The sequence below is a fragment of the Phoca vitulina genome, unplaced genomic scaffold (assembly GCF_004348235.1).
Source record: "Phoca vitulina isolate PV1807 unplaced genomic scaffold, GSC_HSeal_1.0 scaffold36, whole genome shotgun sequence".
In the NCBI taxonomy this organism is placed as follows: domain Eukaryota; kingdom Metazoa; phylum Chordata; class Mammalia; order Carnivora; family Phocidae; genus Phoca; species Phoca vitulina.
Genome location: NW_022589739.1, coordinates 8,829,723 through 8,846,805, shown reverse-complemented (window position 1 = coordinate 8,846,805; position 17,083 = coordinate 8,829,723). Strand labels below are relative to the sequence as shown.

At 39.2% G+C, this 17,083-nt stretch overlaps 1 protein-coding gene across 5 annotated transcripts in view; it reads right to left on the bottom strand.

Moving 5' to 3' along the window:
• Positions 1-2,002: 2,002 nt before the first annotated feature.
• RIC3 (RIC3 acetylcholine receptor chaperone) overlaps positions 2,003-17,083 on the bottom strand; it is a 57,463-nt gene continuing 42,382 nt past the window's right edge. For 2 of the 5 annotated variants that reach the window (XM_032427030.1, XM_032427027.1), the window contains exons 5-6: positions 15,196-15,344; positions 2,003-3,659 (exon numbers count right to left, since the gene is read on the bottom strand). In XM_032427030.1, coding sequence (XP_032282921.1) covers positions 3,223-3,659; positions 15,196-15,344 — 586 coding nt within the window. In that variant the 3' untranslated portion in view covers positions 2,003-3,222. The remainder of the gene's footprint in view (positions 3,660-15,195; positions 15,345-17,083) is intronic. The other 3 variants (XM_032427029.1, XM_032427028.1, XM_032427031.1) reach the window with 3 other exon arrangements.

Sequence of the window (17,083 nt, the reverse complement as noted above, 5' to 3'; positions counted from 1 at the left end):
CTCCCTGGGCCTAGTTTTTTAGAGCACGTGCACCGCTAGTCCTGGAGCTCACAAAGTGCTTTCCTTGTGCTCCTATTAGGACTAGGAAGGAGGCTCTCCTGACTGGCTCGCCCTCCTAACTTAACCAAGCACAGTCCCAGGTGATGCCCTTGTTTCCTAGGCCATTTATCCATCCCCAGAGCTAGGACTTCAGGCTCTGTGCCACAGTGCTCAAAGGTCACTGAGGACCTAGTACGTGGGGGCTGATCAAGTTCACAGCCCAGACCAGTTCTGAGAAGTGAAGACCATAAGGAAAAAGTACACATGACAAAAACCAGTCCTCTGATTTTGGTCATCCTGGGTTGTATATACACATAATTGTCATCCCTGAAGGATAAAATAATTGGGGAAAATCCACAAAGGCACTAATCTAAATGACCAAACACATAAATATTTCTGAAATATAAATATGTTAATATATCCCAGCTGTATAAGCCAACCAAGAGTGAGGGCAGTGGGAACCATCATGAGCTCTTAGTACTCCTGGCAGGAGATAGTTCCATAAGCCAATTTCCCCCAAAGATTAACATTCAAAATAAAGAGTTGATTATAGGACATCTTACATACCAGCCTCATAAAAATACCTGAACATCCACATACTTCCACACTTGTCTCTGTTTTGTCCAACACCGCTCTTTCTGCCAAGAATGACTGTTCTTTTCCTTGGCCACCTGGAGAAGTTCTTAGCATGCCTAAAGATCCAACTCCCTAGTAAAGCTCCTTGGAAGTACTTTGGCAAAAATGATCTTTGTGTTCCTGCAGATTTGGGTCCACATCTCAATTACAGCGTAAAACCTCGTACAATAAAAGTAAATTAGCTACCACCTAGTGAGTGGTTAGCATGGAGGAGATGGGAGGGCCAGTGCTGTTTTAGATGCACTGATGATTCACATTTAATCCTCCTACCCACCCTGGGAGAGCTGGACTTCGACTCCCCTCTGTCAGGAGAAAGCCAAGGCTCAGGAGGGGTAAGGAGCCAACAAGAGTACAGACACAATAGGCCGGGATGGAATCATGACCACTATTCCTCTGCCTGCAGAATTCACAATCTTGAGCCCTTTTACAGTTAATCGTTCATTTAAAAAAAATTGGACAAGGCTCCCACACTAAGCTTTTTTGTTTCTTAAAGGTAGGAATTGAGGCTCTGTTCCTACTGCCCAGCTGTGGGCAGTGTGTGCTAAATGAATGAATGAATAAGCTAGAAAGAAACGCACATCTCTAATAAGGGAACCATATATACTAAGGCAAAAAAGAAGGAACCAGGGACCCAGGACTCCTTATAAATCAACCCCTTGCAGTGAAAAAAGGGAAATGACAGGGAAAATGATTTATCAAAACAGTAAAGAGCACCTACATTCTTTTTTTACCTTGAGCATTACATCTAGATCACTTCTAGTACATTTTAAAACTATACTCTCTAAAGTGAATCAAAGGTTCCACACACAGATGGATGCAATATACTTTTCCTACAGACTTAGTCTTCAATGACTTTTCTCTGTAACAAGAAACGTTAATTTCATTAATTTAAGAAATGCCTATTATTAGCTGACATGTTATCTAAATATGGTCCCATAACCTTCTGACAGCAGTCTATATGCCTATATGTTTGATTTTAGCTATTTTCCTGGCATTTTGGTTGACCAGGAACAATGGAACTCCAAAAGCCCTATCGACCTTTACATCATTTTTTAGTTTTCAAGTCTTCCACATTTCATGACAAGGAATGTTCCTGGGAATGTGTCTTCTTTAAACTCTCAGGTCATACATGTAAACTGAATTCACTCATCCTTCCTAGACAGGATACATGGGTGCCATCTTATCTCAAGAAGACAGATGACAGGGGCACCTGGGTGGCTCAGTCGTTCAGCATCTGCCTTCGGCTCAGGTCATGATCCCAGGGTCCTGGGATCGAGCCCCACATCGGGCTCCCTGCTCAGCGGGGAGCCTGCTTCTCCCTCTCCCACTCCCCGGGCTTGTGTTCCTGCTCTTGCTGTGTCTCAAATAAATAAAATCTTTAAAAAAAAAAAAAAAGACAGGTGGCACCCTTAGAAATTAGGCCTTTAGTGAGGTTAAGACTGGGAGGATTTTGACCAACCTCCTCCCCTTCCCAGCTTTCTCAAAAGACCCAGATACCTGAATATAGAATAGTCTCTTTCCCTGGGCACTGCTATAGGTTCTCTGCAACAGACACACTGCAACTTTCCTTTCGGGCTGGCACTTTGTCTATAGGTTCAGTCCTCCTCATTTCTGTTTCAATTCATGTGGTGGTAAGAACAAATTTCCCAGAGGGCACAACATTTAGAAATAGCTGTCCTTAAGTACATAGATTCTCTCCCTACCCCTCGCTCTCTGACCATCTCGTGGAGGTCCACCACCCAGCCTCCAACCTTGGCTTTGCAGGGCAAGGATTAAAATCTCTATTTAAAGCTTCCTCTGGCCACTGAAGGCCAGAGGTACAATGGTGCTTCTGGGCTGGCAGTTCTGTGAAACAGAACAGGTATAAAGGAAGCTAGAGACCCAGCAAAACCAGAGTAACAGTCCCCCAAGTGGTCTCTGGGCTCATTCACAGGTCGCTGGGAGCCTTCTGCTACTCTGGAGAAAAGCGGGTATCTGAGGCAGCAGCAGTGCTCCCCAAAAGGCCCTCGCTGTGAGGAAGGGGCTTCTTCAGTTCACACAGCAGAGTCTTACCCTGCTCTGGCCCCATCATACCCACTAACAAAATGTTCTCTTCTTGAACCCAGGGGACCACTAACCTGCGCAAGGCCCACAGAGTAAGGCGTCCTGGACTCGATAATCTTCACTTTTGCAGCCTTAAGTCCTCATCACGTGTACACTAATGTTTGGTCACAGGTAAACCACCCGCTCCTCCTAGCACGAAGTCAGACCTCTGCCCCTGAGGGCCCAACAGATCAAACATAATTCCTCAGTGGATCAACTCTCTGGTGGAAGAAAGGCATGAAGAGAGAGAGTGAAGCTGTATTGTGTTCATACTAATTGCTACGGTGTTTTACAAGGTGACAGGTGTGTGAGCACCAGGAAGGATACATGATATCCATGGTAGTGGCCTGATTAGCTAGGATATTTAAAAACAGAATGAAATTCAGGGCACAGGGCCAAGGATGAAATCAGAGAGGAGAGAAAGGTCACCTTGGAACTAGAGTAATGGATACTTCCCCAAACCAACTAAAGCAGAACCTGGGGGTTCCGCTTCCTCAGTGTGCCGCCTATATATACTTGATCAGGGCTGATGCCCAGGCCTTCATCTCTGAAGTCCTGGGGCCATACTTCTTTGGTGGTTTCCTCTTGCTCAGTGTAAGTGTCTGCACCGAATCCAGCATTCTCTGCCAAGACAGCAGGATCCTCTTCTTCATGAAAACAGCAGGAACAGGTTTGTGGCTTTGCGTCACCTGAGGTAACAGAATTCTCTTCCCCGACTCTGGGGTCAGTGGGCATTTCCCAACCCAAATGATCTGATTCTTCACCTTCCAGCACTCCCATTCTTTCAGCTAGTTCTTCAGCAGAGGGCTCCTTGGGGTCAGGGTAATCCACCAGGATTGTTTCTTGCCTACGCTTGATGCAATCTGAAAGGTCATAAATTGGGTAAGTCTCTTCAGGGTAACCTAGAGAAAAAAGTAGCACAAAGTCTTACAAGGAATGTCTCTTCAACAGAAAGTATCAGGCTCAAAGAGGCTTCTCAGGCGGCAGCCATCCTATCCCAACAAATCCATTCAAAAAATCTCTAAGATGACTCTAACAGTTCTAAAGTTTTACTTGAGTAAATTCTTAGCGATCTGGCGGACTATCCCAGTGTTTTTTGAAATACAAACCAACTCAGAAGAAAATCCCTTCTCAAGTGCAGGGTGGTTAGGGCAGAGTGGAAGTCTCGCCCCCCCTCCCCTGGTTTCTGCAGTGACTAAGATCAAACAACGTGAGCCTTCAGTTAAAAAAAAAAAAAAAAAAAGTACCAAACACCAGATGGAGAGAGCATAGCTCAAGGCTAATGTTTATAATTTCTATTTGGATCCATTTCCAAATCTTCCTGCGGTGGGGGGGGGGGGGGGGGGGGGGGAGGGGGGGGGAAGGAAGACTAAGCTCTTTGGAAAAAAAAAAAAAAAAAACACACCACCACGAAGGCTTCGACTAATCGAAACAACTGAAACGGCTTGCGAGTGTCAGAAAGAGAGAGCCCCTTCAGCAAGACATGCCCAAGATCCCAAAGGACAAGCACTGTGTTTTCACAAGACAGAATTCCCATTGTTGGCTTCTTCGTCTCCACAAAATAGAACAAAAGACGACAACAAACCAGTAAACAAAATGAGTAATACTGGTACTGAATCCCAGCTATGATAATGAGAAAAGAAGAAATACTGCCAAATTAAAGAATGAACTGAAATAAATCTGTGTCCGCCAAGCTGTGCTGGAACAGCAGATGGGCCTCACCCGAGCTCGTACGCCGGCGCGGGCGCGTCAGCCGTGCGCCCTACACGATGCGAGAAGCCAGCGAATCCAAAATCCATTTGCACATTATGATAATTGGCAAATTCAACCCTAATGCAAACCACTTTTTGCCTGCAGATTCTGAAAAGCAGGGGTCTTTTTTGATGCAGTGTAGAGTGTGGAGAGACCTATTTTAACAACATTTACTGTTTTTTTTTTTTTTTCTGATTATAAAAGTCATACAAACTCACTACAGAAAATTTTTAAAAACACAGGCAACTTTAAAAAAAACACAAGTCACCCAGAATCCTACCACTGATAATAATCTGTTGTGTTACTTCTGGCCTTTTTATCATGTATAAACATACTGTGTGTAAAATGTAATATTCTGATTTTTTCATTCAGCATTCTATCGTGAGCTGCAAAACATCCCATCATACAGCTACATAACGGACACGACTGGCCGAGCCTCTTCTGTAAGACATGTAGGTTCTTTCCAATTTCCCCTTATTATAAGTAACTTGGCAGTTAGGATCTCTGAATAGAAGTCTACGTCCACTTCCCTATTTCTTTAAGATAGCCCGCTAGAAATGTGAGAACTAAAGGGATTAGACATTTTCCAAGCCTGTTTTTACACTCCACCAAATGGCTTTCCAGAAGAATGTATATTTTCCGTCCTACCGGTGACATAAAAACTTGTCCCTCTGATCACATCCTCGTCATCACTGCCAGTGGCATGTGAAGCAGTGTCAGTCCGCTGGCTTAACTCACTGTGGATGGAATGCGAGGTCAAACAGCCTAGTCACCTGAGGCCCTCACAGCCTCCCTGGTCAAGGGCAGGGGCTGGAGAAACATACTTGCTAATCAGCTCCCAGCCACTGAATACTTAAGAGAAGTCCATTTTCTGGCATATTCCTGCCTTCTCCACACCTAGGACAAAGCTTACCTTTGGAGTTCCATGGCTATCTGCTTTGGGTTAAGAGGGGAAGGCCTGCTAAGGAAAACCAAATAGAGGCTCACAAACGGGCTGCTCAGGTAGCACACTATCAGCCAACATCGCTGGTTATTCAAGAACTTCATTAAAAATATGAGCAAGCTATAAAACTCATTGATCCTATGAGGAAGTCAGCAGGGGAACCAAACTAAGCAAACTATGTAAACAGCCCCTAAAAAAACAAAAAAACAAAAAACAAAAAAAACAACAGTCAATGGTGCAAACAAGAGTTAATATCAACTTGTAACCGATACTCCCAGTAATATTCAAAATACTACTGCACTGATAAAACCAATCAGACTTCAATATAAAAAGGGGAGCAAACAGGAAATAAGAGCTTTTAGAAATAGAAAATATTTAAACTTGAGAAAGGGAGAATATAGATTAAAACGGACAGGGCTAAAAGCCAAATTAGTATATTAGAAGTCAAAGTATAGAAATTCTTATATGACAAAGGTAAAAATGACAAAGAAATGGAAATTGTGAGAAAAAAAAAATATAGGCTGCATTGAAAACTGATCCAGGACATCCAATCTCCAAATTATTGGAATTCCGGAATGAGGGCAGAGTAGGTTAAATGGAAGCAATAACCAAAAAAAAGGTTATAAAAGAAAATATCATTTAGCTGAAGAAAGATTCAAGTCTTCAGATGGAAAAGAGTCACTAAATGCTAGGCAAAAATACTATGAAAAATTCACATACTCACACACTCAGATATATGCCAATGAACCTGCCCAAATTCAAATGTTTAAGTATTAAAAGATTATACGTTTCCAGCCAGAAAACTAAAAACAGACTGCCTATTGAGAAAAAGAATCAGACTGTGATAAGATTTCTCATTTTCAACATCAAATGAAAGCTAATACAGCAAAGTTTTCAGACTTACAAAGAAAAATGGCATGATCAAATAATTATTTGTATAAAGGTGAAAAATGGTATGTGTAGATATCCAAGTACTCAGAAAATACACCAATCTATAAGGGGGTGAGTGGGTAGGGGGTGGAGGTACTTAAGAATTCTGACAAATACAAAAAAAATTTAAAAATCTGAGAAAGAATATACTGTATATGAGAAAGTGGTAAACAATGAATCAATAAGAATTATCAATGTAAACGGTTAGAAATTTAGTGCCATTGTTAAAATACTTAAAATAGGCTAATATATTTGAAAGTTAATATCACTTGGAGCTAAAATTCTATATAATTTCAACACCACCTAAGAGGAAGACAGAAAATAAACATGATAAAGATTTAACCTTATATAACAAGGTTATATAAAAAGATTTGCAATTTAGAGGAGAAAATGCCAATTTTCATTTCTTTGATTACTAGAAAGATTGAAATACTTTCTAGTGTTTTGTAGCAAGGTGCATTTTTTGTTCTGTGTACTGCTTACACAGGGGGATATCAGTTTTATAAATTGTAGAACACTTTATATATTAAAGGTATCAACTTCTTTTCAGTCATTTGTCACGAATACTTTTTCTAGTTTAGTGTTGGCTTTAAATTGTGTGGTATTCTCTAATCTAAGTAAAGGTTTTACATATTGAGGCTACATTAACTTTCCCTTACAATTTTCTTCATTGCTTTTAAAAAAATTTAATTGCAGGGGTGCCCGGGTGGCTCAGTCAGTTAAGTGTCTGCCTTCGGCTCAGGTCATGATCCCAGGGTCCTGGGATCAAGCCCCACACTGGGCTCTCTGCTCAGCAGGGAGCCTGCTTCTCCCTCTCCCTACCACTTTGCCTACTTGTGATCTCTCTCTCTGTGTCAAAAAAAATATTGCAGATTCACATGTTGTTGTAAAAAAAAAAACAAAAAAACCCAGAAATCCCATGTACCCTTTACCCAGTTTCTCCCAATGGTAATATCTTGCTAAAATATATGACAGTACACAACCAGGATATTATTATTGATAGAGTCAATATACAGAACATTCCTATCATCACAAGGATCCCTTATGCCCTTTATTTGCCACACCTATTCCCTCCTGCCTCTATTTCCTCCTTAACCTCTGACAACTACCAGTCTGTTCTCCATTTCTATAATTTTACCATTTCAATAAAGTTATATAATTGCACAGTATGGAACCTTTTGGAATTAGACTTTTTCATTCAGTATAATTATCTGGAAATTCATCCAGGTTGTTGCATGTATCAATTTCTTTTTATTGCTGAGTAGTATACCAAAGTATCAATGTACCACAGTTTTGTAACCATTTACCTGTTGAAGGATGTTTGGATGGTTTGCAGTTTGGGGTGACTACAAATAAAGCTGCCATAAATATTCATGTATAAGTTTATGTGAATTTAAGTCTTAAGTTCTGTGATACGTGCCCAGGAGTGCAACTGCCAGGTTGTAGAGTAGTTGAAGATTTATGAAACTGCCAAAATGTTTTGCAGAGTAAGTGTACAACCCCACCACCAATGTATGAGTGGATCTAGTTTCTCCATATCCTTGCCAGCATTTGGTGTTGTTACTGTTTTTTATTTTAGCCATTCTGATAGATGTGTAGTGGTTATTTCATTGTGATTTTAATCTGTATTTCCCTAGTGGCTAATGATGTTTAACATCTTTTTGTGTGCTTATTTGCCATCTGTATGTCTTCTTTGGTGAAAGTCTGTTCGTATCTTTTGCCCATTTCCTAATTGGATTGTTTTTTACTGTTGAGTTTTGAGAGTTTTTTTTTTTTTAAAGATTTTATTTGAGTGAGAGCAAGCATGAGCGGGGGGGGGGGGGGCGGTGGGCAGAGGGAGAGGGAGAATCAGACTCCCCGCTGAGCCGGGGAGCCCTGACTCAGGGGCTCAATCCCAGGACCCTGGGATCATGACCCAAGCCGAAGGCAGATGCCTCACCGACACTGAGCCACCCAGGCATCCCGAGAGTTCTTTTTTTTTTTTTTTTAAATTTTTTTTTTTTTGAGGTCCAGAGAGAGATAGAGAGAGGCAGCGGCAGAGGGAGAAGCAGGCTCCCCGCCTAGCAGGGAGCCCGATGTGGGACTCGATCCCAGGACCCTGGGATCGTGACCTGAGCCGAAGGCAGATGCTTAACCATCTGAGCCACCCAGGCGCCTCCGAGAGTTCTTATATACTCTAGATATAAGTCCTTTGTTGGATAGGTGATTTGCAAATATTTTCTCCCACTGTGTAGCTTGTCTTTTCATTATCTTAACAGGGTTTTTGCAGAGCAAAAGTTTTAGATTTTGATGACCTCCAATCTATCAATTTTTCCTTTTATGAATTGTGTTTATGATGTCAAATTTAAGAACTCTTTAACCCCAGATCCCCAAGATTTTCTATACATTTTTCAAAAAAGGTTTATAGCTGGGCACCTGGGTGGCTCAGTCGTTAAGTGGCTGCCTTCAGCTCAGGTCATGGTCCCAGGGTCCTGGGATCAAGCCCCGCATCGGGCTCCCTGCTCGGCAGGAAGCCTGCTTCTCCCTCTCCCACTCCCCCTGCTTGTGTTCCCTCTCTCACTGTCTGTCTCTCTGTGTCAAATAAATAAATAAAATCTTTAAAAAAAAGTTTATAGTTTTACCATTTATGTTCATGATCTATTTTTAGTTAATTTTTGTGTAATATGTAGAACTTAGTTCGAGGCTTATTATTTTTTGCTATAGATATCCAACTGCTAGAGCACCATTTGTTAAAAAGGCTATCAAAACTGCTTTTGTATCTTTGTCAAGAATCAGTTGTACATGTTTGTATGGTTTTGGGTTCTCGGTTTTATTCCTTTGATCTATGGGTCTATTCCTATACCAATATCACACAGTTTTGATTGTTAGCTATATAGTAAGTCTTGGAATCAAGTAAACTAACTCCTCCTGCTTTTATAAAATTTTTTAATTATTCTATTTTCTCTGCCCCTCCATATATATTTTAGAATAATCTTGTCTGTATCTACAAAAAAATCTTGCTGAGATTTTGATAGGGGTTGCATTAACGCATTTGTCAATGTGGGAATGGATATTTGTATTATGTTGAGTTTTCCAATATATGAACATGATAGATCTCCCCCTTTATTTACACCTTTGATTTCTTTCATCAGTGTTGTATAGTTTTCAGCACACAAGCCCTGTACATGTTTTGCTAAATTTACACCTAAGTCTTTCATTTTTTGGTAAAAATTTTGATACCAAATTTAAAATTGCTATCAACATGTTCATTGCTAATATGTAGAAATATAATGATTTTTGTCTGTTTATCTTGTATCCTACAACCTTGCTGAACACACTCTGGGAGTGCTGTTGTTGTTAAGTAGGCTCCAGGCCCAGCGTGGAGCCCAACATGGCGCTTGAACTCATGACCCTGAGATCAAGACCTGAGCTGAGATCAAGAGTTGGACACTTAACTGACTGAGCCACCCAGGTGCCCCAACTCTGGGAGTTGGGGTTTTCTACATAGGCAATCATGTAATCTGCTAAGAGGAGCAGTTTTCTTTCTTCCTTTTTAATCTGTAGGCCTTTTATTTCCTTTACTTGCCTTACTGCACTACCTATAATTTTTAGTATTATGCTGAATAAGAGTAGTCACCCTTGCCTTTGACTATTAAATATAATGTTAGCTGTAGGTTTCTGTAGATTCTCTTTATCAAATTGATGAAATTCACCTCTATTCCTATTTTTCTCAGAGTTTTTATTATGAACGGGTCTTGCATTGCTTTTATGCTCAAGAAATCCTTTCCTGCTAAAGAGCCAGTACATATTTGCAACAATTTTTTCTACTCTTTAAAGGTTCCTCTTCTCCATCCCTAACTACTTAATATATCTGGAATTATTTCATTGTTAAATGTGCAGGCTCTTACTTCTGCTCAAGCAATGATGGAAACATGGGGACCCCTTTCTTTAAACAGCCAGAAAACCAAATGAAATATAGGCAGCACCAATTTTCAAACATTAATAGGCAGTATAGCATGATCCCTGAGAAAAGGGAAACAGAGTCCAGTGGTCCCACTAAGTTGGGAAGACAGACTAGAATTTAGGAAGGCCAGGGCAGCTAGAATTTACAGGGAAGAATACTAGAAAGAAGCTTTGTAGAAAAAGAGCTTCAGGGATCTTCAGAGAGAACTCTTCATGTTTTTAGCTGAGTTCTGATCTGTGCATATATGTGGAAGAACTACCCAAGGCCAGGAAAAGAACTACTGAAAGCATTAGGCCTAAAAATTCTTGGCACTCATACATAGCTGGGAATAGTTCATGTTCCTGCCAGCCAGAGTAGAAAAACATTGCAGAGCATCAGACAGAATCCTAAGAAGGGTACTGCCTTACTAGTGGGGCTAAATTAGCCAGAGTAAAGGCTGCTCTGGACCCATTCTCACAAATCTTAAAAACAAGCCTTAAAGGAATCCAACTCATTTCTGGTAACTTAACTGTGTGTTAATAAGAAGTCCAGCAACTATTTAAAGTACTAAAACAAAAATCCAGAATCCAATAATATAAAAGTAATATCCATCATCCAGTCAAAATTTACCAGGCATGTAAAAAGGGCATGAAATTAGGGCCCACAGCAAGGAGAAAAATTAATCACTAGAAATAGACCCAGAAGATAAGATCAGCAGCTAAGACTGTTAAAGAAGCTAGTACAAATATGCCTCATATTTTAAAGAAGGTATAAGAATATGAGAAATGAAATATTTAAGAAATGAAAGACTTAAAAAAGACCCACATAGAACTTCTAGAAATGACAATACAATATCTGAATTAAAAATACATTAAATGAGGGGCGCCTGGGTGGCTCAGTCGTTAAGCATCTGCCTTCGGCTCAGGTCATGATCCCGGGGTCCTGGGATCGAGCCCTGCATCGGGCTCCCTGCTCAGCAGGAAGCCTGCTTCTCCCTCTCCCACTCCCCCTGCTTGTGTTCCCTTTCTCACTGTGTCTCTCTGTCAAATAAATAAATAAAATCTTTAAAAAAAAATACATTAAATGAGACTAGGAACAGATCATATACTACTAAAGAAAAGATTAACAAACTTAAAGGCACAGTGAGAAAAATTATCCAAAATTTAGCATGGCATGAATAAAAGAACAGTCTATGTACAACCTATAAGGCAATTTCAAAGGTCTAACAAATGTGCAACTGGAGAATCAGAAGTGGTAAGGAGGAAGACAGAAAGAGAAAAAGAGAAAGAGATATCATTAATAAAATAATGGCCAAAGTGGTTGGGGGGAGGGGAAATCAAAGATCAAGGCTGCCACCTTGAGAAACTGGAAAAAGAAACTGCAAATTAAGCCAAAAGTAAGCAGAAGGAAGGAAACAGAACAGAAATCAAGGAAATAGGAAACAGAAACCAAAATACAGTTCTTTGAAAAGACATAAATTTCCAGCCAGTCTGATCAGGAAAAAATTTAGAGAAAGAACAAATTACCAGTATCAGAAACAGAAGAGAGAACATCCCTATACATTACATACATTAAATGAACATAAACAACTTTATACTAATAAATTTGACCATTTAGATGAAATACATAAATTCCTTGAAAGAAACAAGCTATCAAAGCTCATTCAAGAAGAAATAATCTGAATAGCACTGTATCTGTTAAAGAAATTCAATTTGTAGTTAATAAACTCTTACCAATAAGAAAACTCTAGGCCCTGATGGTATCGCTGGAAAATTCCGTATTTAAGAAAAAGATAGCAATTCTATACAAAGTCTTCCAGAAAATGTAAGAAACACATTGCAATGCATTACCATGAAATCAAAACCAAAAAGATGACAAGAAAGCAAAGCACAAACCAATATCCCTCATAAACACAAAAATAAAAAGTCCTTAGCAAATTGATCCTAGCCATATAGAAGAACATCATAACAAAGTAGTTTATCCCAGGAATGTAAAGTTGTTTAAATATTAAAAAAATAAAAAAAAAATCAATGTAATTCACTAGATTAACAGATGAAAGCAAAAATATGATCTCAGTTAACAAAAGGCATTCCCCAAAATTAAATATCCATTTGTGATTAAAAACTTTCAGCAAGGGTGCCTGGGTGGCTCCGTCTGTTAAGCGTCTGCCTTCAGCTTAGGTCATGATCCCAGAGTCCCGGCTGAGCCCCACATCAGGCTCCCTGCTCAGCGGGGAGTCTGCTTCTCCCTCTGCCCCTCACCCTACTCATGTTCTCTCTCTCTCAAATAAATAAAATCTTTAAAAACAAAACAAAAAAACCTCTCAGCAAAGTAACACTAGGAGGAAGCTTCCTCAACCTGAAAAAGAGCATCCATGAAAAACCAACAGCTCATATCACACTAATGGAGAACATGTGAGTACTTCCCTCTAATATCAGGAAAGCAAGGATGCTTGCCCTCACCACTTCTATTCAGTATTGTGCTAGAGTTTCTGACCAATGCAATAAGGCAAGAAAAATAAAAGACATATAGATTGGAAAGTTAGAAGTAAAACTGTCTATTCACAGTTTGATTCTCTATGTAGAAAATTCTATGAAATTTAATCCTAAGAAATCTAAAGAAAAAAAATCTACTAGAACTAAGTGTGTTTAGAAAGGTGATAGGAAATGAGGTCAGAATACAAAAATCAATTGTATTTCTATATAGTAACAAGCAATTAGAAATTTTAAAATAAACACATTATCTTCAAAAATATGAAATATTTAAGCATAAGTTTATAAAACATGTACAAGACCTATATACTGAAAACTATAAACTCTGCTGAAAAATTAAAGATCTAATAAATGATGAGATATAAAATGTTCATGTACTGGAAGATTCAATATTGCTATGATGTTAATTCTTCCAAATTGATCTAAAGGTTCAATAGGATGCCAATCAGAATCCCACTGGGCTTTTTCATAGATACTGACATACTGATTCTACATTTATGTGAAAATATGAAGGGCCTAGAATAACCAAAATAATTTTGAAATAAAAGGGAAAAAAACAAGTTGAATTTGCGCTACCTGATTTCAAGACTTAATATATAGACACAGTGATAAAGACATTGTGATACTGGTATAAGTATAGACATGATTTCACTTATATGTGAAATTTAAGAAACAAAACAGAAAAAAAGAGAAACAGGGGCACCTGTGTGGCTCACCTGGTTAAGCGTCTGCCTTTGGCTCAGGTCATGATCTTGGGGTTCTGGGATCAAGTCCCACATCAGGCTCCTTGCTCAGCGGGGAGTCTGCTTCTCCCTATCCCTCTACCCTCCCCTGCTCTCTTTCTCTGTCCCTCAAATAATAAACTTAAAACAAACAAACAAACAAACCCAGACTCTTAAATATAGAGAACAAATTGGTGGTTGCCAGAAAGGTGGGTGGGGGATAGATGAAACAGGTAAAGGGAATTAAGAGTCATCACTTATCATGATGAGCACTGAGTAATGTATAGAATTGTTGAATCATTATACTGTACACCTGCAACTAATAATACTGTATGTTAATTATACTTGAATAAAAAATTTTTAAAAAGAGAGGATCCAGAATAGACCCATACATACATGGTCAACTGATTTTCAACCAACATGCCAAAGTAATTAAATGTTCCAAAATAAGTGGGAATAACTGGATATCAACATGGAAAAAAATTAACTTCAGTCCTAATGCCTCACACCATATATAAAAACTAGCTCAAAATGGCTTATATGCCTAAATGTAAGCTAAAACTATAACACTTCTAGAAGAAGAAAACGTAAGAGTCAGGCAAACCTTGAGTTAGGTAAAGATCATAAAAGAAAAATGATAAACTGAACTTTATCAAAATAAAAACTTCTGCTCTTTGAACGATGCCACTAAGAAAATAAAAGGGGAAGCCACAGTTTAGGAGAAAATATTTGTAAAATACCTAACTGATAATAAACCTATATCCAGAATATATAAAGAACTCTTGTAACTCAATAAAAACAAAATCAACCCAATTAAAAAATTGGCAAACAATGTTAACAGACACTTTACTAAAGATACACAGATGGCAAATACATTAAGAAATGTTCATCGTTATTAGTCACTGGGGAAATGCAAATTAAAGTCACAACTGAGATACCACTATACACTCACTAGAATGGCTAAAAGTAAAAAGGCTGACAATATCAAGTGTTACCAAGGATGTGGAGTAACTACAATACTCCTACATCACTGGCAGAAGGCAAAATGGCAAAGCCACTTTGGAAAACAGGTTGACAGTTTCTAAAAATGTTGAACATACACTTAACATAAAAGCCCAGAGATAAATCTCATTCCTAGGATATACCCAAAAGAAATAAAAATATATGTTCAAACAAAGATGTGTATGCAAGTTCATAGCAGCTTGATTCATAAGATCTCAAAGCTGGAGACAACCCAAATGTTCCTAAACTAGTGAACAGAAAAACAAACAACAGTATATCCATGTATCAGAATACTACTCAGCAATTAAAAAAAAAAATACTGATACATTCAACACATGACTCTCAAAAGCATTATGCTAAATTAAAGCCAGAAACAAAAGAGCATGTGCAATATGGTCCATTTATATAGAAAACTATAGGGACAGAAAGTGGTTACATTGTGTCAGGGCAGTTGAAGGGATTCCCTCCAAAGGGGAAGGGAACTTTCTGAGAGGATGGAAACATCCTAGATCATGATTGTGGTATAATTATACCACTCTACACATTTGTCAAAACTTATCTAACCAGACACTTACAACTGGTGAATTTTATTATATATACATTATATTTTAAAAAATTTTTAAGATCTCTTTTCTGGGCTGACAGCTTACCAAGAAATGACAAGACACTGTTTACCTTCCCAGTCCTCCATGTAAGGGGCCTCCTCAGCTTCTTTCTCTGGAGTGGGCCTGTCAGTGAATTTTCCTTCTTTCATGACCTTGGTGATTTCTCGGAGCTGATGCAGCAACCGTTTTTCTTGGTCAGAAGTCACAGTCTGTGCTCTGCTTAGAGATATCAGACAACCCAGGCATTTAATGGTAAATGAACTCCTGGGCAATGAATATAGACATCACTATGATCTGTCTGGATCCTAGAATAGGAAGTCCAACAGCAGCAGGTAAATATTCTAGAAATTGGTCCTGGAAATGCATTGCTGATAACTAGATATGTTAGTTCAATGTTCTGATTGATTTTATAAATGGGGAAACTAAGGCCTAGAAAAGATCAAGTGATTGCCCAAGGTCCCACAATGAATTAAGGCCAATACTGGGACCAGACCCCAGATGTTTCAGCTTTCAGTTCAGTGTTCTTTCAGTATACCTCACTGCCCTCATTCTCTAATCTCTAAGAAATTTCACTGTTACTCTTATTACCCATTTACTATAAGCCACTTTTCTCCAAAGCAAGGTCATCAAAAGAAAATGTGCTGAGTCATTAGACTCAACTAGGGAAAAATATCCTACTAGCCCAACCCTGGAATCACTAGGCTGCATATACTTATGCAGAAATAAAGATACATCCAAAAATTTCAGAGCTGGATCATTCTGACAAATCAGTCATCGAGACCAGAGAAACTGAGGCCCACAGAGGGGAAATTCTACATTTATTCCTACTGCTAGTTAATGCCATCACTTGAACTACAACTAAAGTCTTCTGACTTCTGATAGCATTCTATGCAATTCTTAAAGCACAATGCTCAAGTTCCACTTTAGAAAACCTGGGTTTGAGTCCCAATTTAGCTGGATAACACTGGGCAGATGTGTACAAAAATAAGATGAGGCTCAAGATTAATAGTAGGACAATTTTCTTTGAGATGGAAGCATTGCATCACACTCATAGGCAGACAAAGTCCTACTCAGAAGACTGAAAACTAGTTTGGAACCAGTTTTACCTAGTGGCAGGATTTAACAGAGACTACTTATTCTCCTCTTAAAAATCCAAAACATTTGAAGGCAATATAAATTCATGAAGGAAAAATGACCTTTAATATAGCCTCACAGAGGTGCCATCAATTTTTTCTAATCAGCCAGTCTCCAGCCTGTGTTCCTTTTTATGCTTAGTCTAACAAACTTTAGCCTTAATGACCAGCAGGGGAAAAAAGTGTTCCTCCCTCCAATGTTAAGATGGTTAAGTGAGGAAAATGAAGGTGCAACATTTCCACAGACCTCAGTGGGAAGAAAACAGAAGCACCATGAGCTCCACTTCTTCCACACTAAAGGGCCTCAAAGCCATGAACTGAAGAAGCCTGTCTGTCCCACACTCAGTTAAATCTTACATGTAGCAGGCCTCTTACAGCTCTAGTCTTCCTATCAAGTCAGGAGTCCTGACTTGTCACAACTGCTCATCTGCTCTATAGAACTCCTAATTCTTACTATTACAACAACCCACTTTGTGGGGGGCTTCTGACTCAGCTAGGGCACCTTTTTAGCTAGAAAAGCCTATTTGCTAGAATCCAAAATATGGAAAGAACTTATAAAACTCAACACCCAAAAAACAACCCAGTCAAAAAATAGAAAAAATGCCTATTAATGTCTTCTGTCCAAGACCATGTACAGACAGCCAACAGGCACATGAAAAGATGATCCAACATCACTCATTACCAGGGAAATGCAAATCAAAACTACAATGAGATATCACCCCACACCTGTCAGAATAGCTAAAAATCAACAACAGAAGAAACAACAGGTGTTGGCGAGGCTGTGGAAAAAGGGAAACCCTCTTACACCGTTGCTGGGAACACAAA